Source organism: Vigna unguiculata, chromosome 4, assembly GCF_004118075.2.
Source record: "Vigna unguiculata cultivar IT97K-499-35 chromosome 4, ASM411807v1, whole genome shotgun sequence".
Taxonomy (NCBI): Eukaryota; Viridiplantae; Streptophyta; class Magnoliopsida; order Fabales; family Fabaceae; genus Vigna; species Vigna unguiculata.
This window is the reverse complement of record NC_040282.1, coordinates 3528244-3549069: the sequence shown is the minus strand read 5'-3', so window position 1 is coordinate 3549069 and position 20826 is coordinate 3528244. Positions and strand designations below refer to the sequence as shown.

Genomic DNA, 20826 nt, shown 5'->3' with positions numbered 1-20826 from the left:
TGAGTTAATTAATAAGAAAAAGAAATTGATAGGTCAAAGGGGTGGGGAGAATTTTGACATAGATAAAACCGGAACTTTGAGATTTAAGGACAGGATGTGTGTACCCAATAATGAGGAAATTAAGGAAATGATTCTAGGAGAAGCACATAAAAGCAAATTAAGCATACATCCGGGCACAACAAAAATGTATCAAGATCTCAAGAAAATGTTTTGGTGGCCCAAAATGAAAAAGGAAGTGGCGCAATATGTAGCAAAATGTCTAGTTTGTCAAAAAGCTAAAATAAAACACCAAAAGCCAGCAGGAATGCTACAATCCTTAGATATACCTGAATGGAAATGGGATAGTATAGCAATGGATTTTGTAGTTGGCCTCCCACGAACCGTTCAAAAATTTGATTCCATATGGGTTATCGTGGATAGGTTAACAAAGTCTGCTCATTTCTTACCCATTAACATTAGGTATTCGTTGGAAAAATTGACTGATTTATACATAAGAGAAATTGTCAGGTTACATGGAGTTCCAATAAGTATTATATCTGATAGGGACCCTAGATTCACTTCAAAATTTTGGGGAAGTTTACATCAAGCCTTAGGTACCAAGCTTCACCTTAGCTCAGCTTATCATCCCCAAACTGATGGACAATCTGAACGAACCATTCAATCTTTGGAAGATTTGCTGAGAGCTTGTGTGTTAGAAAATTCTGATAGTTGGGATCGATACCTGCCTTTGATTGAGTTCACCTATAACAACAGTTTCCATTCCAGCATAGGTATGGCACCTTATGAAGCATTATATGGGAGGAAATGTAGAACACCTTTGTGTTGGTTTGAGACTAGTGAGAATTTAGTATTAGGTCCCGACATGATTCAACAGACAACGGAGAAAATCATAATGATCAGGGACAAATTGAGAGCAACTCAAAGTAGACAGAAAAGTTATGCTGACAAGAAAAGACGACCTCTTGAATTTCAAGAAGGTGATCATGTATTCTTGAAAGTAACACCAACCACTGGAATTGGTAGAGTGATGAAATCAAAGAAACTCACTCCCCGATTTATTGGCCCTTACCAAATTCTTAGAAAAATAGGTCCTGTTGCTTATCAAATTTGCTTACCTACGTTCCTTTCCAACCTTCATAATGTCTTTCATGTGTCTCAATTAAGAAAATATATTTCTGATCCAACTCATGTGATAAGACCTGATACAGTACAATTAAAGAATAACCTTACATTTGACGCAATACCTGTACAGATTATGGACAAGAAGGTCAAAGAATTGAGAGGCAGACAGATCCCTCTAGTGAAGGTCATGTGGAATGAAACTAATGGAGATATTACATGGGAATTAGAAGAGAAAATAACAAACCTTTACCCTTATTTATTTCAAAAACAAATAAATAAATAATTTCGAGGACGAAATTTCTTTTAGGAGGGAAGAATTGTAACATCTCAAAATTTGTACCCCAGTGTTTTCAGTGTATCAATACCTAAAAGTTTATGATACATCTTTTTTTGTGACTAGTATAATAAATTTTGAACATATAAAAAAAATAATAAAAATAAATAAATAAATATATATATATATATATATATATATATACATATATATTACTAAAAATAATATACTTTAATAATAAAATAAGTTATATAACATGATAACTACGTTTCAATTAAAACAAAACATATGTTTTGCCTTTATTATTATAATAATAATATTTATGACTTCATCCAAATGAATCTTTATTATATGCGTAGAACACTTTATATAAGATAAACAAAAGAATTGTTTCTCCACACCACCACGTCAGTTCACGCACATGCACTGGCAAATTGGCAAGTCACAATTAATGCCATGATAAGTTGATATTAACTTCAGATTGGTTAAACAAAAAAATCTGTATGGGCCAATCTTTAACAAACGAAACCAAACCAAAGAAGGATTGAAACAGAAACGGGATAGTATAATTTAAACTAAGTGTAATCATTACAAAATACAGTATAAATATGCATGAAGTGAATCCAAATGGGGAGGGACAGTGAAGAAAAAAAAAAGGGAGGAGAAGCAGAGTTCTTGCAAGCGTGAGAAAAGAAAAAGAAGAAAAATAAAATACAAAGATCATCTTCAAAAGTATATCTTCCATAGCTAAGGTAAGGGAAGGAGACATCTATCATTTGACCTTTTTACTCTAATTATTTTGCTATCTGTTCATAATTATTTTTATCTATTTATTTACCTTAAGTTAGGTGTCCCTAACCTCATTCTAATTTATATTTAGTTCTCAATCCTATTTATTTATTTATATTCATCTCCAGTTATGCACTGGTCCCATTTATTTAATTTATATTTACTCTCATTTACTTATTTATATTTATCTCTAATTACGTGTTGACCCTTTTTATTCATTTATATCTATCTTAATTATTCATTGATCCTATCTACTTATTTATTTACATAATTATGTGGTTTAATATTGAAATAAAAATTATGATAAATAAAGATTTGATTAATGTAGTTGGAGGTATGACCTTGGGGATTTAAACGAGTTAGTATCACTCAAGATGAGATGTTCTTGAGTTACTTTGTTGGCCATGAGCTCATTTATCCTGACTAGTCACTACAAAATTAATCAATATCTTTATAAAAGTATAATAAAGATCCTGTTTTATGGAATTGGAAGAATTTTCATTTCATTATGATATGTTATTTTTTTGTGATATTTGTCTCACTTCCCTATTTCTTTTGATTGTGTGCGAAAAACAAAATTTTATAACATTATCATAGATGGCTGCTCCGAACACGCCTGATCCCTTCTTCGCCGACATTGTAGCTGTTTTTCCGGGAAATGCATGGCAAACCAATGTAGTGAATAATTCTGTAACATTTTAGAGAACGGGAAACTCTACCATTACTTTTCTCTCTGCTCCGAATGCACCGATTGTCATCGAAGGACAAATCGGAGTTACCTTTTATTTACCCCCAACAGTCCAAGTGAATCCTATCCATAACCTTTTCCCTCCACCTGTTTGATAAACCGTATATGAGGGGGAAACTGTAAATAAATAATCCTTCTTCCTCTTCTAGTGTAGGAAATATAAAATGTACTAAACAATGTGGATATAGGAAGTATATAGCATTGTAAATATATATATAAATGTGAATATTTTAAATATAATGATATATTAGTGTATAAATTATTGCCTCTAAATTCTTATAAGTATACTGTAATAAATAAATAAACAGAATTTTTTTTCGTCACAGGTTCCTTTATTAATCATGTTTCTGCTCTGTTTCTTTAACCTCTAGTTCATTAAGATAAACTCGTAGCTGCTGTGCTCGCTATTCGGGGTTGGGAGTCTTGTTCTAACTTATTCCAGGTAAGGGAAGCTAGACTTCACACTCTTGATTCACTGTTTGGTGTGCTTTGGTCTTATTTCATGTTTTGGGTGATCGTGTGTTGGTTCTGATGGTACAAAAATGCTTTGGGTGTTGTTGTGAGTGAGTCCCTATTTGGATACGCGTGATTCAGTGGTGAGTACTGATATACTCGCCCAGGCGAGCTCATCTCGCCCAGGCGAGAATCACAGGAACTCGCCCAGTTTTTCTGCTCGAGCACTCACCCAGGCGAGTGGCTGTGTTTTGAGCGACGAACTGTCTCGCTCAGGCGAGACAGCCTCGCCTAAGCGAGAGCTCGCGAAGTCTCCAGGAGTCACTGTTGCAGTCTCGCCTAAGCGAGCGTCTACTGTTTGAGCGAGAGTGCTCTCCTCGCCTGAGCGAGGACTCTAGCTTGGGCGAGACCTCTTTTGGGTTTTTGCTATGCTTTGTTTCATAAATGCTGATGGTTGCTGGATTGGTTGGTTCATTGACTTATTATGTACAAAAGGAGGTGGATATGCATGTACTATGTATGTTGAGGGTGAGAACAAATGAATTGGAAATGAGTTTGGCATGAGATGTATTTGATGGTTGATCTCTCATACTAAATGACATGTTAATGTTATGCATAAGAACTTCATGATTGATTGATAATGTATGAGTAAGGTTTGTGTAGGACATAATTCCATGACCCTTGTAGCGGGGCTCGTGGTGGTGCCTCATCTTATGGACGTAATTCCGTGGGTCCTTCTAGGGGAAGTCCCCGGTGATGCCTCAGCTATAGGACCTAATTCCATGAGCCTCGAGATGAGGATTCACGGTGGTGTCTCGAGACTAGGACGTAATTCCACGAAGGCCACGTGGTGGTGCCTCTTGTAAGGGTATAATTCCGCGAAGGCCTCGCGGTGACGCCTCACTGCTAGGACATAATTCCAATGTCTCGTGGTGGTGCCTCATTGAGCGTATCCGGATAGTCAAGTCTTGGTGTTTTATATGGATAGATACCTCACATGTGGATGTCTGCTATGTATGTTTGAATATTTAAATTGTATATTGAGTGTATGATATGATGAGTTCTTCGTTAGCTTACCCTTTCGCTTGCTTGTGTGTCATGTGTGGTTTCCTCCCTTGCGATGATCATCAACCTTGTTGATGTGAGCAGATGTGAGAACTTCCGGCAGTGGTAATAATGGAGATGCTGCGGTTTGATGAATCTTGGACGTCTATCAGGCTCACTTGGGAGACCCATGACTTTTGGGAGTTTAGTAGTAGTAGTCCTCTCCTACTTGACGAGCCCTTGTACCTTGTTTAGGCCGTGTGTGGCCCTTTTTCCCTTTCTTGTTATGTTGGGATACTGTGTATTTCATTTCCGGTTTTTCCGCACTCTTTGAATGATGTTATATGCGACGTTTTATTTAAATAGATTTTATCCATTTATTTAGGACATTACATCGAGTATTATGACTTGAATCCCATAAATGAATATATCGAGTAATAAAAGGTTGATGAAGATTTTTGTTCCATATTTGGGTGTGAGGATTCGTCAACAACTACTAAATGAATGTGTAAAAAATGATCATATCATACCTAAATTATCATATGAGATTGACATGATAGAAACATTGGTATAAACTGTAAATTTTAGAAGAAAAAAATGCAAAAAAAAAAAAATGTCTAAGAGATGACAGCAGGTTAAATTTAACTAAGAAAGTGAAATTTGACTAAAAACAATTGCAAGTTGTCTCTATATTTGAGACCTCTGAACAAAACAAAGTTTTTCTCTGTTTTCTCCTGCACTTCTGTTTTACACAGTTCATTTTTGTTGCAAGAGAACTGGTTTGGAAACCTTAATCTCTTACTGTGACCCCAAATTTGAGTCAATCATTCTCCAATTACCTTCAAAACCAATATAAAAGAAGTTAAATAGCTACTTGAATTACTTCAAAAAATTTTAAGGTATGCATTTTTACTTTGAATATGTAATAATATATTTTTTAAATATTTAGATTTAATTTTCTTTTATTATATGTGTAAGTTTTATTGTGCTTGTGTTAGTGGAATTTAAACAATTAGAATCATTAGTGGATGATAATATTTGTAAGAATTTCACATACCTCTTTATACATGCATCAATGGTTACAGGCAAAGTCTGTCACAACTTCCTCCCTCTATTCTTCTTCTGCTTCCTTCCTTTGGCACGTTGAAAGGACGTACTGAATGATGTCAAACAAAGTGAAAAATTATACAAAGTGCCAGAAAACGATGTCCACCAATTAATGATAGCAACATCTCACTATATATTTGTGGCAGAAAAAACATTAGATATATATATATATATATATATATATATATATATATATATATATATATATATATTACATTGTTTTTATAAGACTTTCCATCAAATAAATTGACATGTCATTATATTTATCTGTACCTGTGATATATATGTCACTTCATCTTATCTAACAACTCCCAAAGTCAAATTTGATTATTGATTAATATTCTTTTGACTACAACTTCTAAGTGGAATTGCATATATTTAATTTCTATGCACTATTAGGATGAATATGTTAAGTAATTACCATTAAATAAATATATTGAAAAGTATTAAAAAACTTTTACTCTGTAAAATCAATGTATTTATTGGATAAATGAACCAAAAATTAACCAGAGTTATTTCCATTACCTGCAGCTTATGCTCCAGGAAGGATGAAACTGTTTTTTCTGATTTTCAGGCAATGCCAGATACTTCTTCCAATCCTCAAGCAAAATTTTGAGATCACTGACTTTGTTTTCTAAACCAACACAACAATTGGCATGCATTGTTAAGACCCCGTTGAAGTTCTCTGCATGATGACAAAATCCGCCAAAATTATCAGTGCTAAGGAACCTAATGCTCAGTTTCATGTTGGAGATGAAGGAATTTTTCTTTATCTTGTTCAGCACATCCTGGTCATGCAACTTGGGGTAGGCACTCCTGGAATTGAACCAGAACTTGTAGAACCTAATAGTTCTGCTATTCGATTTCACATAATTAAACCCTCCATTTGGATAGTTGTTTAAGTCATAGGAATCTCCATTGAAATAATCACAAGCTATTTGGAAATCTGTATCTTTGTAAAATCGCTTGAAGGGATCTCTTAGCCACATTATATCAGTATCCTGCAAAGGAAAACTTTTACTTGATTCACAATACAAAAATTCCTTACTAAATCTGTGAATTCAACTTTGAGACTAAATCCTCGTAGTTTGTGGTTGTGTAGTGTGCATTGTGAAGATTTTTAAAAGCTACTTTGCAAATAAAATGTATATATATACCGTGAACACAAAGTTGTACCCCATATCAAGAACAGAACCAAGGAATTCAATTCTTTTCCACATCATGTTTAGGTAGTCTGGGGTCATGAAAAACGCTTCACCGGTGAAGTTGTCACCTTTAGTTTCAAGATGATAACAATGGTTGTGCAAAGCAACGCAACGAGCATGTGCCTTTTGGTCCCAAGTTATTACCACCAAGTGTTTCAGAAACTTCTCTGTCTGGTTTCCAAGGCGAAAACTCTCAAGAAAGAGGTCAAATATGGAACCTGGCTCTGCCCATGCATCATTCAAAGTTGTGATTATCACTGTCTTATCCTTCATAGATGCGCTTCTCAGAACGCTCTCTAGCTTTGGATCATATCCCGCCTGATGCATAAAACCAAGACTTCATCAAGCACTTGGTAACAAAAGTTCACATTTCTCTGAAGAATTTCATCAAACACGTGAGAGGGATAATAGGACAAGCGAAAGCTAAGCTAAACAACTCATTTCGAATATGCTTGTCAGAAAGACAAAATAATGTGTTCCATTTCTAGAACACAAGGCATCAATGTTCATCATATCCAACAATCTGATATTTATGAGTAACTCATAATAGTAAAGAAAACATCAAAAACAATGGACAAAATGTACAAGCAAGAATTTAGAAGTGAATATACCATATACCATATTTTCAATAGGGACATAAACAAAACTTTCAAACGTCAAAATAACAAAATGGTCCCCTTCTTCTGCACTTATGACCACAGAACTAGTGGGACATACGGCTAATTTTGTGAAAATTGTGGAAAAATTCTACATTTTCTGGGAACTCCAACCTCACATCAAAATGCAACTATAGAGTAGTGACTACCTTAATAGATTATGTCATCCACAAAAGAATAATATCTCAAAAGAAATTTGCAACCCTTTATTCCTTTCCCACTTCTTTATCAATAATGAAACAAAAGCTTATTGCAGCATGCTTCAATGCCTTTTTTCCTAAAAATCAATCAGGTTTTTACCCACTACTACATTTTTCCTTTATACTTCTTCAGAAAATTGTCATTTCACCACTACACTCAATAATCTCATTTAATTTAATAGCTGGATCAAGTTTAATTGAACTTTACAAAATTAATTTAAAAGATAAATTTTACACTTATTTATATCTTATAAATTAATTTTATATGTAATCAGTGTATGACTTTCAAATATAAATAATAATTCAGATGTGATAATTCACCTGATGGTTATATATAACAAATTACGATGATTATAACTGTTAATCTCTCTATTCTAAATCTAAACGAATAAGAATATAGCGAAACATCAATATGACAAACTTTGCATAGTTAACAATAAATCTTCATAGGGACAACCATGTGACAGCTGGTTATGTCTGTGGCTATTATGTTGCACATGCTACACCAATGTTGTGACAACGTGTAATATTGAGACGTTAGAAAAATATTAATTAGAAGGTGGGGTTCGTCAGAAAACATTAACTGCCAAAAAAAATAAAGCTAAATAATTAATAAACACTAATTAACTAAACTGTATTATTCTCGTATAAATGATAATAATTAAAAAAAAAAATTGAAGTCTGTTGTCGGGAGTTTAAGTAACCAAACAGGAGCTCAATGGTCGAAGTTTGTCAATGGTTTTCCATTAACCATTGGTTCTCTTCTTTGAGATTTGACCAAAAGAGAATATTAATGCAAGTTTGGTAACATTTTCTTTCAGATAGTTCTTAACATATTCCATTTCCCAACAAAATTGATTTTCGATAAACTGGGTTTTCTATGATAAATTATATAAATATTTAGAAATTGATATTCCATTTCTTGGTTTTAGAAATTTAACTAAAAAAGAATAAAGCTTGGATAAATTCTTAAACACGAAAGAATATATCGGTAATAATTAAAATTCCATCGTCAAACATCTTTATGACCAAATGGAACAGGATTCAAGATATATCAAAGAAATAACCTGTTAATATACGTAATCTTTATGAATGAATGAAATAAGAAAATTACTGAAATTTTAACATTTAAATGTTAACAGCAATTATTAAGGCTGATTTTAATCATATAAAATGTCAATTTATTTATTTATTTATTTTTATTTCTTTCACTTTATGTATATTTTTTTACAAATATTTTTAATAAAAACATCACTTTTAAATACTTAAAATTAGTTATAATTAATATGTATCCTCTCTTATTCCATCTCATATTATACAGCTGTTTGGCCGGTTTGGTTTGTCTTGTACAAAAATAGTGTAATCTTTATGTAAGGTAAAAACATTATGCTATCAATAAATTAAAAAGAATATAATCAATAAATTAAATAAAACTTCTAAGATGTTTACTATAAAAAATAGAACTTTTATCATACATTAAAACTTAATGATAACATTTACAGTCTAATTATATTTAAATTAAATTCATTAAAAACCCGCATTAATTATCTTTTTCAACAGTATCTTCTTTATTGTTTTCTCAAGCAAGTTACTCAAATGGATTATTTTTTATCCTAATAATTCATTTAATTTATGATTATCAAAATTTATATTACCTTAAAAAACTTGATTCCACAATTACTGCTATCTTTAGTTCTTAACAAAAAAATAGAAAATATCGAAATGTGGGGTAATATACCCAACCAAATTTGATCATGTGCATTAATTATTGGACAATATTCTATCCCTATAAAGTAGATTATATAGAACCAAAATTCCCATTGATATATCCGTTTTCAGGAGATATTTCGTAAGAGAGAGAAGAAACAAATCACAAAAAAATATTAATTAATTAATTAATGTCATCAATGTCCTTGAAATTAGGCTAAAGCATCGTCAAACACACAAGCCAAGCCAAGTACAAATATATTCAAATAATTCTAATTGGTCATTCCCAAAACCAAAATGAAAAAAAAAAATTACCAATTCAGGAAAAGCATGGCTGTGAAAAATTAAAGGCATAGGGAGTAGGAATATTTTTACCCAATGCCATGCTTCAATGGCCATTAGGATCATAAAGAGGAGAGAGAAAAAAACTCATCTTTTCAACTCACAAATTGCAACAGTGACAAAATTTACCATCGATAAAAATTTATGCACTGAGTCCACTGAAAAAGATGCATGTCCAATCAGCAACGGTAATATTTTAGAAATGGTCCCACACGCACGCACTACCCATTCTTTGTGGCCCGTTTTTCCTTATCAGTTATAAAATCCATGATCTTTCTGGTACATATTTCTAAGAATCTCAGAATTTTCAAATAGTTTTCCAAATAGTTGTGTTGATTTTAACTTTGGAACCATGATGAAAACCAAACTAAACAAAAAGGGTTATCTTTTCACTTCATCGATTATCCTTTTGGATGGCACCATGACATTTTAAGGGAAAGAAACAAAAGGAATGAAATAGTGAGTACACACAACAACATAAGCAAGCACTCATAATAAAGCATGTGTTTTGTTCAAGGTTGGCTTCAAGAATAAACCAAATTGACCCACAAGCAAAAAGTTTGATCAACCCAATAAAAAACCAAGCTTGAACAACATCTAGATCATGAAATGGAAAAGCATCAAAACCCCAAATTAAAAAATTCAACTTTTTCATTGGTTAGTAGACCCATAAACATTAAAATCAAAAAAAAAAAAAAAAAAAACTCCCAAAATTCACTTTTTTTCATTCTCCTCCCTTCACCACCACCAATAACCCCAATTGCATAACACAAGTTGACACACAAAAATATAGAGAGAGAAGGGGATGGAGATATAGAGAGAGAAAGAGACTAACTTTTGGTGAGTCATCAATGAAGTAATGTGAGAAGGTAGGGAATCCGAAGGGAGAAGCAGAGGTATAGAGAAACATCCACAACACAGCAAACCCAACAAGGAACATGGTGAATTGGATGACCCTTCTGGCCAAAAGGTGGCTCCCGCCGGAATTCCACGCCTTGATGCCATCGCCGGCGGCCTTTTCCACGGCGGCGCCGGGGGAGTTGACCTTCATTGCTGCAAGAGCTCAATTGGGGTGCCAAAGTTAGTCTCTTTGACTTCTTTTTCTGCACAGAGAGACTGTTATATATACACAGCACACACTGTGGTGTGCCTTTGAACAACCTAGCTGTGTTCTTCACCCGCAAAACACCAACATGTTTGTATTTATGTATTTACAAAAGTTAAGGAATTTGGATTTTCCTAAGATGTTTTTGCGACAGTTTAGGAAGTCACATGATGATTGTAAGGGGTGGAGATGGTGGTGTGTTAGAGGAGAAGGTAATATATTAAGTGTCTATGGATGAAGGGTGCGACAAGAGAGAGACATTGGAGGGGGAGGAGTGAGACTCTTCAAGTTGTATCTCAAGGATACGTATTCATATGTTCTTTATTTATCGAATTAAATTAAATAATGAATGATGGAAACTTGTTTAAAACTATAAAACATTTAAAATTTTTTGGATTAAATATGTATTTAATTCAAAATTAGATTAAATATGTATTTGCTCCTTCGATTTTTAGTGAAATTTGAACCAATTTAACTTTTTATTTATTTAAATGTGTAAATTTAGTCTTTTTTAACTAAATTTTATTAAATTTAGTTGACGTTTCAAATATGTTGCTCCACTAATATTGAAGTAAACATATGTTAAATGATGTAAATAAACTAACTTATTATGATAAAATATATTTGAAACGTCAAATAAACTTAATAAAAAATAATTAAAAAAACTAACTTCACGTATTTGTAACGATAAGAAATTAGATTGGTTTAAGATAAGATATACTAATTTTAATTTTTACTAAAAATAAACTAATATACTATAATAAAATGTATTTGAAATGTCAACTAAATTTAATAAAAATTAATTAAAAAAAATAAATTTAAATATTTATAACGAGAAGAGATTAGATTGATTCAGTGTAAGATATAATAATTCTAATTTTACTAAGAATTGAAATACAAAAATCCAAAATTTATCATCAATGTTATTATAATAGGTTTAATTAGGTTCAATTAATTCCTTTATTACATCTTATCGAAAAACGCGCTAATAAAAACTTAGAAATTAACTGCTAATATTTACTTATGAAAACCTTATTTTTAATATTTTAGTTTTCAGTGTACAAATAAAAAGAATTAAAATTATATATATTATGTCTGTGATGTGTGTGTGTTTTCCTAAAAGATATTTTGGGCTTTCAAAATTTTGTTATATATATAACTTTTAAACATCGAGAAGAAAGAAAAAACTTCTAAGTGCGTCACACTCTTGATGCAATACGCATATGAGTTAAATGGTAAATAAACTTATCATATTATTTCACATTTTTAAATTTATAATGACTAATGAGTCATTATTGATAATAGGAAACTTTTAATTATATCATTATGATATCAAGGTTATATGGTATAATAAAATATCTTTCTAAATACATGTATTAGGTAAGTTATGTCAAAAACTAAAACTTAAACCATTCAAAATATCTAAGATAAAAATCAGTCACGACTTCTTATGTAAAGGTGATTCCTTACACCTATTAAAAAGGCTTGATGTGAGAATATTTTTTCAATCTTTTACTACTTATTGTATTAATTTATAGTCAAACTATAATATCTCATTTTTCCAATATAATATTATACTTAATATAATAGCTATGATACATGTATGTAACATCCCTCTAAAATAGTATTAACCTCAATTCACTTAATTATAATCAAAATTCTTTTACGAACAGAGATTTCAAAATTTTTATCAAACTCAAAGTTTAAAAATGAATTCATCAAATAAATCAATTATAAAAAAATAAAAAATAAAAAGTAGCTACCAGTGACGCAAAATTTACCAGTTATTCGTTGTTACCGATCTAAAACTTTTCCTACTCACAAGAATAGAGTTTACTTCCTAAAAGACTTAGGATTGGAGTCCTGAGGTTTTGTTAAGCCACACACCTTTCCATCATTTCCAATCCCTCAAATACTACAAACACCATCTCATTCAATCACTACATATTTAACAATAAAATTCTCTCACGTTCAAACTATTTAGTTATTTATTTTGAATATTCATAATCTTCAATTAAAAAAAATATCAAACATTATTTTCACTAACTTCCCAATTATATAATATATAAACATAATAACATAAAATACATGCTATTTAAAATAATATAATATTCCATTACATACAAAACTTACAACAATATATTTATTTTATAAGTTATATGTAATTATATATCAACCTTCCAACAAATTATATTTAATATTTATAAAACAAAAAAACCGCTATGAATTTTCCATTTCTTATAATATATAAAAAAAATAAAGTTTAATTAGTCGGATGGTATATATTTCATTCAGGTGTATCAGTTGGATATTCCTTCTAAAAATGTGTCAATCGAGTCTCAACTTTTGAGAGAATGTCTCAATTAGGTCCTTTTCACACTACTAAAAAAACTCATATTTCCTACCAATTTTGTTTTGAATTTTTTTTTTAGGAAATATTTATTGTTATGGGAAAAAAATTGTAGGAAATTGCTGCCAATTTTTTTTCAAAATATTTTGTATAAAACACTTTTTGCAACAAATTTTATACGAAATACTTACGAATTTTATAATTTTATAAAAAATAATTATTTACGAAGGAATTACCTGCTAATTTAGATCCTTAGAAAAAATAGTAGGAAAAAGTCTTTTCTTGCAAAGTTTTTTAACAAATTTGCAAGAAAATTTTCATGTAATATAAGTATTTTTAGTAGTGTCAGAAAAAGTTATTAACATCATTAATGATATTAATATTTAAAATGACTTACCAAATTAAATATTGATATTTATATTAAAATTTAGTGATAAAAGTCAGGAATAAAGTTAACGGCATTAATCATTTCTTTTTTCTAAAAGTGACATTGAAACAGTTTTTCAAAAATTGGAATTCGATTGACACCTTCATACAAGTGGCTACCAAAGTGATACATATAAATAAAAGTAGGTATCGACTGACTAATTAAAAAAAAAAAACAAAGACTATGATTATTATTATATAATTATAAAACCAAAGACGTTTAAGAAAAAAAAATAACCTGCACATGCCAAAATATAATAAACCCATAATGCCGAAATTCTGCCAACGCTTGTTAGTAAACAAAAACATTAATCACACCAAGCCAGCACAAAATGCAATCCGTGCTTTTGTTACAAAACAAAATATGAGAAAAAAAAAACAAGTTGTAATTGTTAAACTAAGATAAAATTTAACTTTGATATATACATAAAATATTACATATAAATGTCTCTACTTAAAAAAAAAAACATTATTAGTTAGCACTACCAAATATTTGAACTAAATTTCTGGCAACGTCAAACATTTGATGGAGAAAACTTTAATTGAGATTTTTGTGTCCATTGAGTTTAAGCCCCAATACTAGTGCAGAAGTATATTACAACAGTATCAAGTTGTAAAAGAGTTATTTAGTTGTGTGATTTATTGACAAATGCATCTAGATAGTTGTAATAAAGTCGAATGAGAGTTATTGTATCCATAGAAATTTAGTAAATACACTGATGGTTGATTTTTGGGTTTTTGGATTTTGATTAAAAAAAAAGTACATATAAATATATAGATTGAACGGAATTGAGACCTTGATTGGATTTCATCTCTTCTTATATTGCACTGCTATTAATCATGTATATTTAGATGTAATTCACTCAATGTCCTTAGAAGTACTTTAAGGTAGATCTAGACTCATTCTTACATCTTAGAACCTAAGAATTTTAGACCCCGTGTGATTTCTTCATTCTTGGTTAAATGAATTATTGCTTTAAGTGTAGGTCTTTATATCCAGCCCAAGCTTTAGAGCATGTACAAACCTCTAACAAGAATGAGATGATTTGATTGGACAATTTAAGACTAATCTTTCAATTCAATCCAAACGAATGAATTACAATGAGTAGCTAATTCATCTAAGCAATAAGCATAAATCAAATCACAACCATTTGAATGAAAGTATAGATAAATACTCAAGAAGTTGAAGTACAAAGAATTAGAATTGATTACATTCAACCATGAGAGAGTTCAGTTACTTATTGAATATTACAATTCAATTCCAGCAACATCTAGACATATACAATAAAAGCATCTCTCTCTATTTTCGCATTATTGTATTCATAATCTATTACTATTCATATACTTCTCCACTCAATGCCTAAAATCAAGAGATGAGGTTTTTATTTATAGAAATTTTTAGTGGAGCTTTGGACGCTCAGCCATAAAAGTTACCTTTTATGCAAGATTTTCTTCTTTCTTTGCTGCCTTAAGTGCCCAACGTCATTTTCTTGGTGCTTAAGTTGTGCACTGTCTTTAATTTTTTCTCTTAACTGTCTTTAGTGTTCAACGTCATTTTCTTGTAACTCAACTGCAAAAGTCACATTTCATATCCTTCCACATCACCTCTATAGTGCTCAATAGTAGATTTTGGGACTTAATTATGTCATCCTTTAATTTCTTGAAAAATTGTCGCAAATTATCAAAGATTGATTAATTTCTAATTTTTCTATTTCATAGTACCTCATGTTGTAATTGTAAGTTAAAAGGGATTTGATTTACTTAAAAATATAGAATTGGATGTTTAAGTGTCAAAATCATTTGTCAAATTAAGTAACGTAGACATTTACCACAAATTTTACAAACATAACCAAATATATATTGTAACAAACAATAATATTAAGAAGAAAATATATAGAATCAACTATGAAAATTTAAGAATTTATTTAAGTGATTTCGATCAATATATCTTAATCTACTAGTCAACGTCCTCTCAAATGTATTAAACTTAATACAAATTTAATATTAATAACTATTAAAAAATTAAGAAAAATATTATATAAATTTTTTTTGCATGATTAACTATGTTTTTGATCTTTGAACTTTGACAATAAACTGCAATTCGTCTTTATTCAAAACATTGATATATTTTAATCACTAAACTTTCAAAAGAATGAATTTAATCATTTTAACTCAATTACGTTAAATATTTTTAACAAGTCAAATGTTTTTCTCGGTAGATAGTGTAGGAGGAACATATCATATCAAACGGTATAAATAATTCAAATATTGGTATAAGACGTGTTTTGAAGAAAAAAAAATTATGTAATTAAAAGAACACCAAATATAGTAACATAATATTTGGTGAAGAGTAAATTAAGTTGGAAATTAAAACATATTAGAAAAATTGAGAGACCATGTTATGAATTTGAAAACTTAATTAATTGGAAAATATATGATCAGCATCCTGAATTGAAACTTAGAAGTAATAAGTGATTCAAACGCATTGAACGTTTTATTTGGTATATTGAAAACATTAGTTAAGTTTTTATCTATAACAATAATATATAGGAGATAATTTTTTGGGTTTATACATTTTTTAAACATTTTTATCTTTAAATATAGTATAACTGTCAAATGTATTTAACAAAAAAATATATAATAATATATAACAACAAAATATACATACTAACCACATTGATCGGTATTTTATATATATATATATATATATATATATATATATATATATATATATATATCATTACTATCTATAAAATCATTTATTTTGATACTAAATATCATCATACCAAAGTGATGTGATCATTTAAACAATTAGCACAATATGATAATATATACATATATCAAACGTACATCGTATTTTTATTCTTCACATCTAAGATTATAGGAACCTTTAACTGTATTTTTATGATTATGAGTCATTTTCATTTGATATTTTTCAAACGAATTTACAATTTTGTGGAGATTAAAATTACCATAGACAAAAAATATATTTTCATAAATATCTAACATAGTTACACAAATTCAAGTTTTATATATACATAAACGTGATTGTAGGAAAAATAATCATACTGAATGATGATGAGTCATATTTTTATCAATTACTTCTCCCGTTTTCTGTAGGTGTTATTTAATATTTTCTAAGTGTCATTTAACATTTCTTTAAGAAACTGACAATTTTTTAAAATTTCAATAAATTTTATAATATTTTATATTTTATATCATTACTAAAAAAATTCATATTTCTTATCACTTTGTTCTAAAAAGAAATTTACAGGAAATTACTGCCAATTTTGTTGTAAAATATTTTGTACAAAACACTTTTCGCAAGAAATTTTATAGAAAATATTTGTGAATTTTATAATTTTGTTCCCATGAAGGAATTACCTGCCAATTAAAATTCTTAGAAAAAATAACAAGAAAAAGTCTTTTCTTATAATTTTTTTTGACAAATTTGCAAGAAAAATCTAATGTAATATGAAAAATTGTAGTAGTGTAAATTAATTAATTAAAGATTTGATGTTGGGTAAAAATTATAAATAACAAAAAGAATAATACTAACTTGATACAGTGCATTCAAGGCAGCTTGTTAAGGTTGAATATTCTGCCATGGGTGATTATTTTTTGTGCACATAATTATTTATTATTAAATATTAAATGAGATACTTTCATAGATACATTTATTTCAAAAGTATTATTATTTTGTGGACAACTCATTGGGTAGGACCACGAGTTTTTATTTTAGATTCTTCTTCTATTGTGTTTTGTTGTCCAAAGTTCCATAGTTGAATCTTCTACTACTCTCTTCATCTCTTTCTCTTTTACACGGATCAAATATAATGCCTCATCATTCAAATCTATGAAGTAAGCATACATGGAAGATTTAAGAAAACATGTACCTTTCATGAAAAAAACAAACAAGGCCATCATATATTAATAAAACTCTTCTTTTAATAGAAATTTTATTACGTTCTTACAAGAAAAAGTGTCAAGAGAGATTTAATATGAGTTATGAGCAAATTATGTTAGATATTGAAATATTATTTTTAACTTAAAATTTTAAGAGAGTAAAATTATTCTTTTATATATTATCTGTTATTGAGAATTCTAAGTAAATAAAAAATAGAAATTATATAAAAGAAATTCAATAAGTTTAATTTTTTTAAGATTTTAGATTGAAAATGGTATGATGTTTATTTATGAATCCAGATTATGTTTCATTGTTTGTTATGTTTTTTTAATAATTCTCTCTCAATGATCGATCACTCGTTTATTTAATATAATTTAACATGAAATTTAAACCTACACATAAAATTTTAATGGATTAATTTTTGAAAGTTTAGTGGAGATGGTTGTTTAATTAATATTTTTTGTCATTCAAATTTTTTTAAGCTAATATATAAAGAGTAAATTATCCATATAATTACTTAAAAACGAAAAACCTAAATTACACGGCCTGTTAACTATTAATTCTGGATATAAAATGACTCTTATGTACAAGATTTTGAAGCAAGAAAGTGAACTAAAAATAGAATGTTTAAGTGACATTTGATCATAATAAGAATAATGTGGCATAATGGTACATTTAGTTGGAAACAAAAAAAGTTAGAATCCTATTGCTAGGTGTATTACATGATACACTGAAAAAAAACAAAATGCCTGTATATAAAAAATAATCCATAGATAATAAATAATAATAAAAATAGAAAAGGACAGTTTATAAATTTTGGCCTCACACGGCAAATATGGACCAATCTATATTACTTTGTTAGTTCTTTGAATGAGACAAGTAATAATATACACACTTTCTTTTTCATCCAACTAAATTTAGAGTCATTATCAACTCATAAAACTATATTTGTATAATATTTTCACATCACATTTTTTATTATTTTTAATATTATTTACCTTCTTTTTTCTATAAATATAAAAGATAATTTTTCTTAAGACTACTTTATCGTTATAAAAATTATCAAATAGTGTCAAAGAACTTTTTTATTTATTTATATATGTCTACAATTGTAAATAAAGGATATTATCTTACTGTAAGTGATATTTTATCTTTATAACTAATATTACAAATTATTAATTTTTCTTTCATTAATTTTAATGTCATATATAATTATAAAATCAATAATGACCGTGAGAATATATTCTTCCAGGATTTAATTTAATAAATAGTTATGGACAAAAGTTTTCACAAGTGTAAATCGGCGAAATATATTACTTAATAGATAAAGTTTCTTCTAGTGCAAACAATTAAGAATCAAACTTTGGTCAACATGTTTAAAAACACAAATATTCAACACAAATGGATTAAAATATATGACCAAGCTTAATCACAGTCCCTTTATTTATATCCAAAATGCATATTCTACTTGGATCTGCATTGGTTTTGACGAGTAAGTTTAAAAAATATTAATCAATAAATTATAATTTTCTTACAGCTAGACAAAGACCTTGCAAATCACACTATTGGAAAGTTTAATAATTATATTGTGTTGAAGTTTAAGTTATTAATTATTTATCACATCACATGGCTTTGGATATGAAATTATCTGCAAAAAATAAATTTATTAGTGTTGAGTGGTTGTGATGAAAACGTAGTTAAGAATTAATCTACAAAAGGGGATGCACACAATTTACTCGTTTGACCCACAAAGTAATAACAGGTCTAGGGAGAAAGAGTTAGCATTACGTCTTGCATTCATATTTTTAAGTAATTAAAATTTTTGGTCAACTTTGAAAAACCATAATAAAAATTAAATTACTATGTTTTAATATTAAATACTTGTATATACAATTAAAACTCACCGTTCTATAACCAGTAATCACAACTTAATCTTATAATAATAAATAGGGTTAAATATGTTTTTGGACCCTCAATTTTAGTGAAAATTGAAATTAGTTCCTTTTCAAAACTTTGATCCAATTTAGTCTCTCAACTTCAAAAAAGTGTGAATTTAGTCCCTTTAACTAGATTTTGTTAAGTTTATTTAACGTTTCATATGTGTCTCATGATAGTTTCTTAGCTAATATTGAAATAAAAATATGTCCAACGGTGTAAACATCTCGAATGCTATTATGAAATACGTTTGAAACGTTAAATAAACTTAACAAATTTGTTTGAAAGAACTAAACTCACCCAATTCTAAAATTAAGAAAACTAAATTGGGCCAAAATTTTAAAGAGAACTAATTTCAATTTCCACAAAAATTTGAGAAACAAAAACATATTTAATCCTAATAAATAAATGAATAAATACTCAAATTCATATCGCCCGATTTATATATAAAATTGTTCCGTAGAGAATCTATAAAAGTCATACTAACACGTGTCTCCAAATAAGGAATTTAAAAAAATTAAAAATTATATAGAAGAATAAAAACAATTATTAATTTCTCTATAATTTAATATGAATTACTTTATGTCTTCAAAAAGAGTAACTTACTTTTGGATATCAACTTTTTTAAAAGAAAATTTTAGCCAACTTATTTTAGAATATTAAAAAAAAACATTTTTGACATTTCTATTGTTTAAACTAATGATTTGATTGAAGAGCTTTATGATTTAAGTTTAAAACTCTATTAATAAATAGCTAGTTGGATTTGAAAGAGGGTGTTCTAAATATGTAATAAATGTCACTATACTTGAATGTGTTTTGTGAGATAATTTTGCTCTCAAAAGGTATTTTTGGAAAATTAAATTTTTCATAAAAGAAAAAACATTTCAAGTATATAAAACTAATTGTATACTTTCTACCCGGTTTTTAATGCATTTTTACACTAATTAATCACGTAACATAATCTAAACAATTATTTGATTTCAATTTAACTAACTAAATCCAAAATTACATTCAAGAACTTAATATCCAACTAATTCAAATCAATCTCAATATTGCCAAATCATATTTTTATTTATCTATAATTATCAATATTACAATCAAATATTATTACATTCAATTAACTCTCCCCTTAACTTTTTATTTAAAAAAATAAAAAATAAACTTTCAGTTCCTAAAAGCTTCCCAACTTATCAAAGGAAATCTCCAAAACTTCAACCTATAAAATTAACACACTTACTTGTTAAGATCAACACAAAACTTTATTTTTTTCGGTTGATTTAGGTAAATTGAGCACAAAACTCTCGTACACTAAAAAAGAAGAAAAGAAATATAATCAATTTTAAAGAAACTAAAAACTTAGCTTAATCAAAATTTAGTTGGTCCATCTTGATTTCTTCTTTATTGGCTCCTAAAACATGAGATATGATTTTAAAAATAATAGACAATCAACAACATC

General features: G+C 28.8%; 1 protein-coding gene across 1 annotated transcript; it reads right to left on the bottom strand.

The window, feature by feature from the left end:
- Nucleotides 1-4984: 4984 nt before the first annotated feature.
- LOC114182446 (uncharacterized protein At4g15970-like) lies at nucleotides 4985-11051 on the bottom strand. The gene is made up of 5 exons (XM_028069315.1): nucleotides 10483-11051; nucleotides 6695-7060; nucleotides 6063-6538; nucleotides 5488-5586; nucleotides 4985-5269 (listed from the first exon to the last, which is right to left on the bottom strand). Exons 1-4 carry the CDS (start codon nucleotides 10696-10698, stop codon nucleotides 5526-5528), a joined length of 1119 nt encoding a protein of 372 aa, XP_027925116.1. The 5' UTR covers nucleotides 10699-11051; the 3' UTR covers nucleotides 4985-5269; nucleotides 5488-5525.
- Between the last annotated feature and the right edge of the window lie 9775 nt (nucleotides 11052-20826).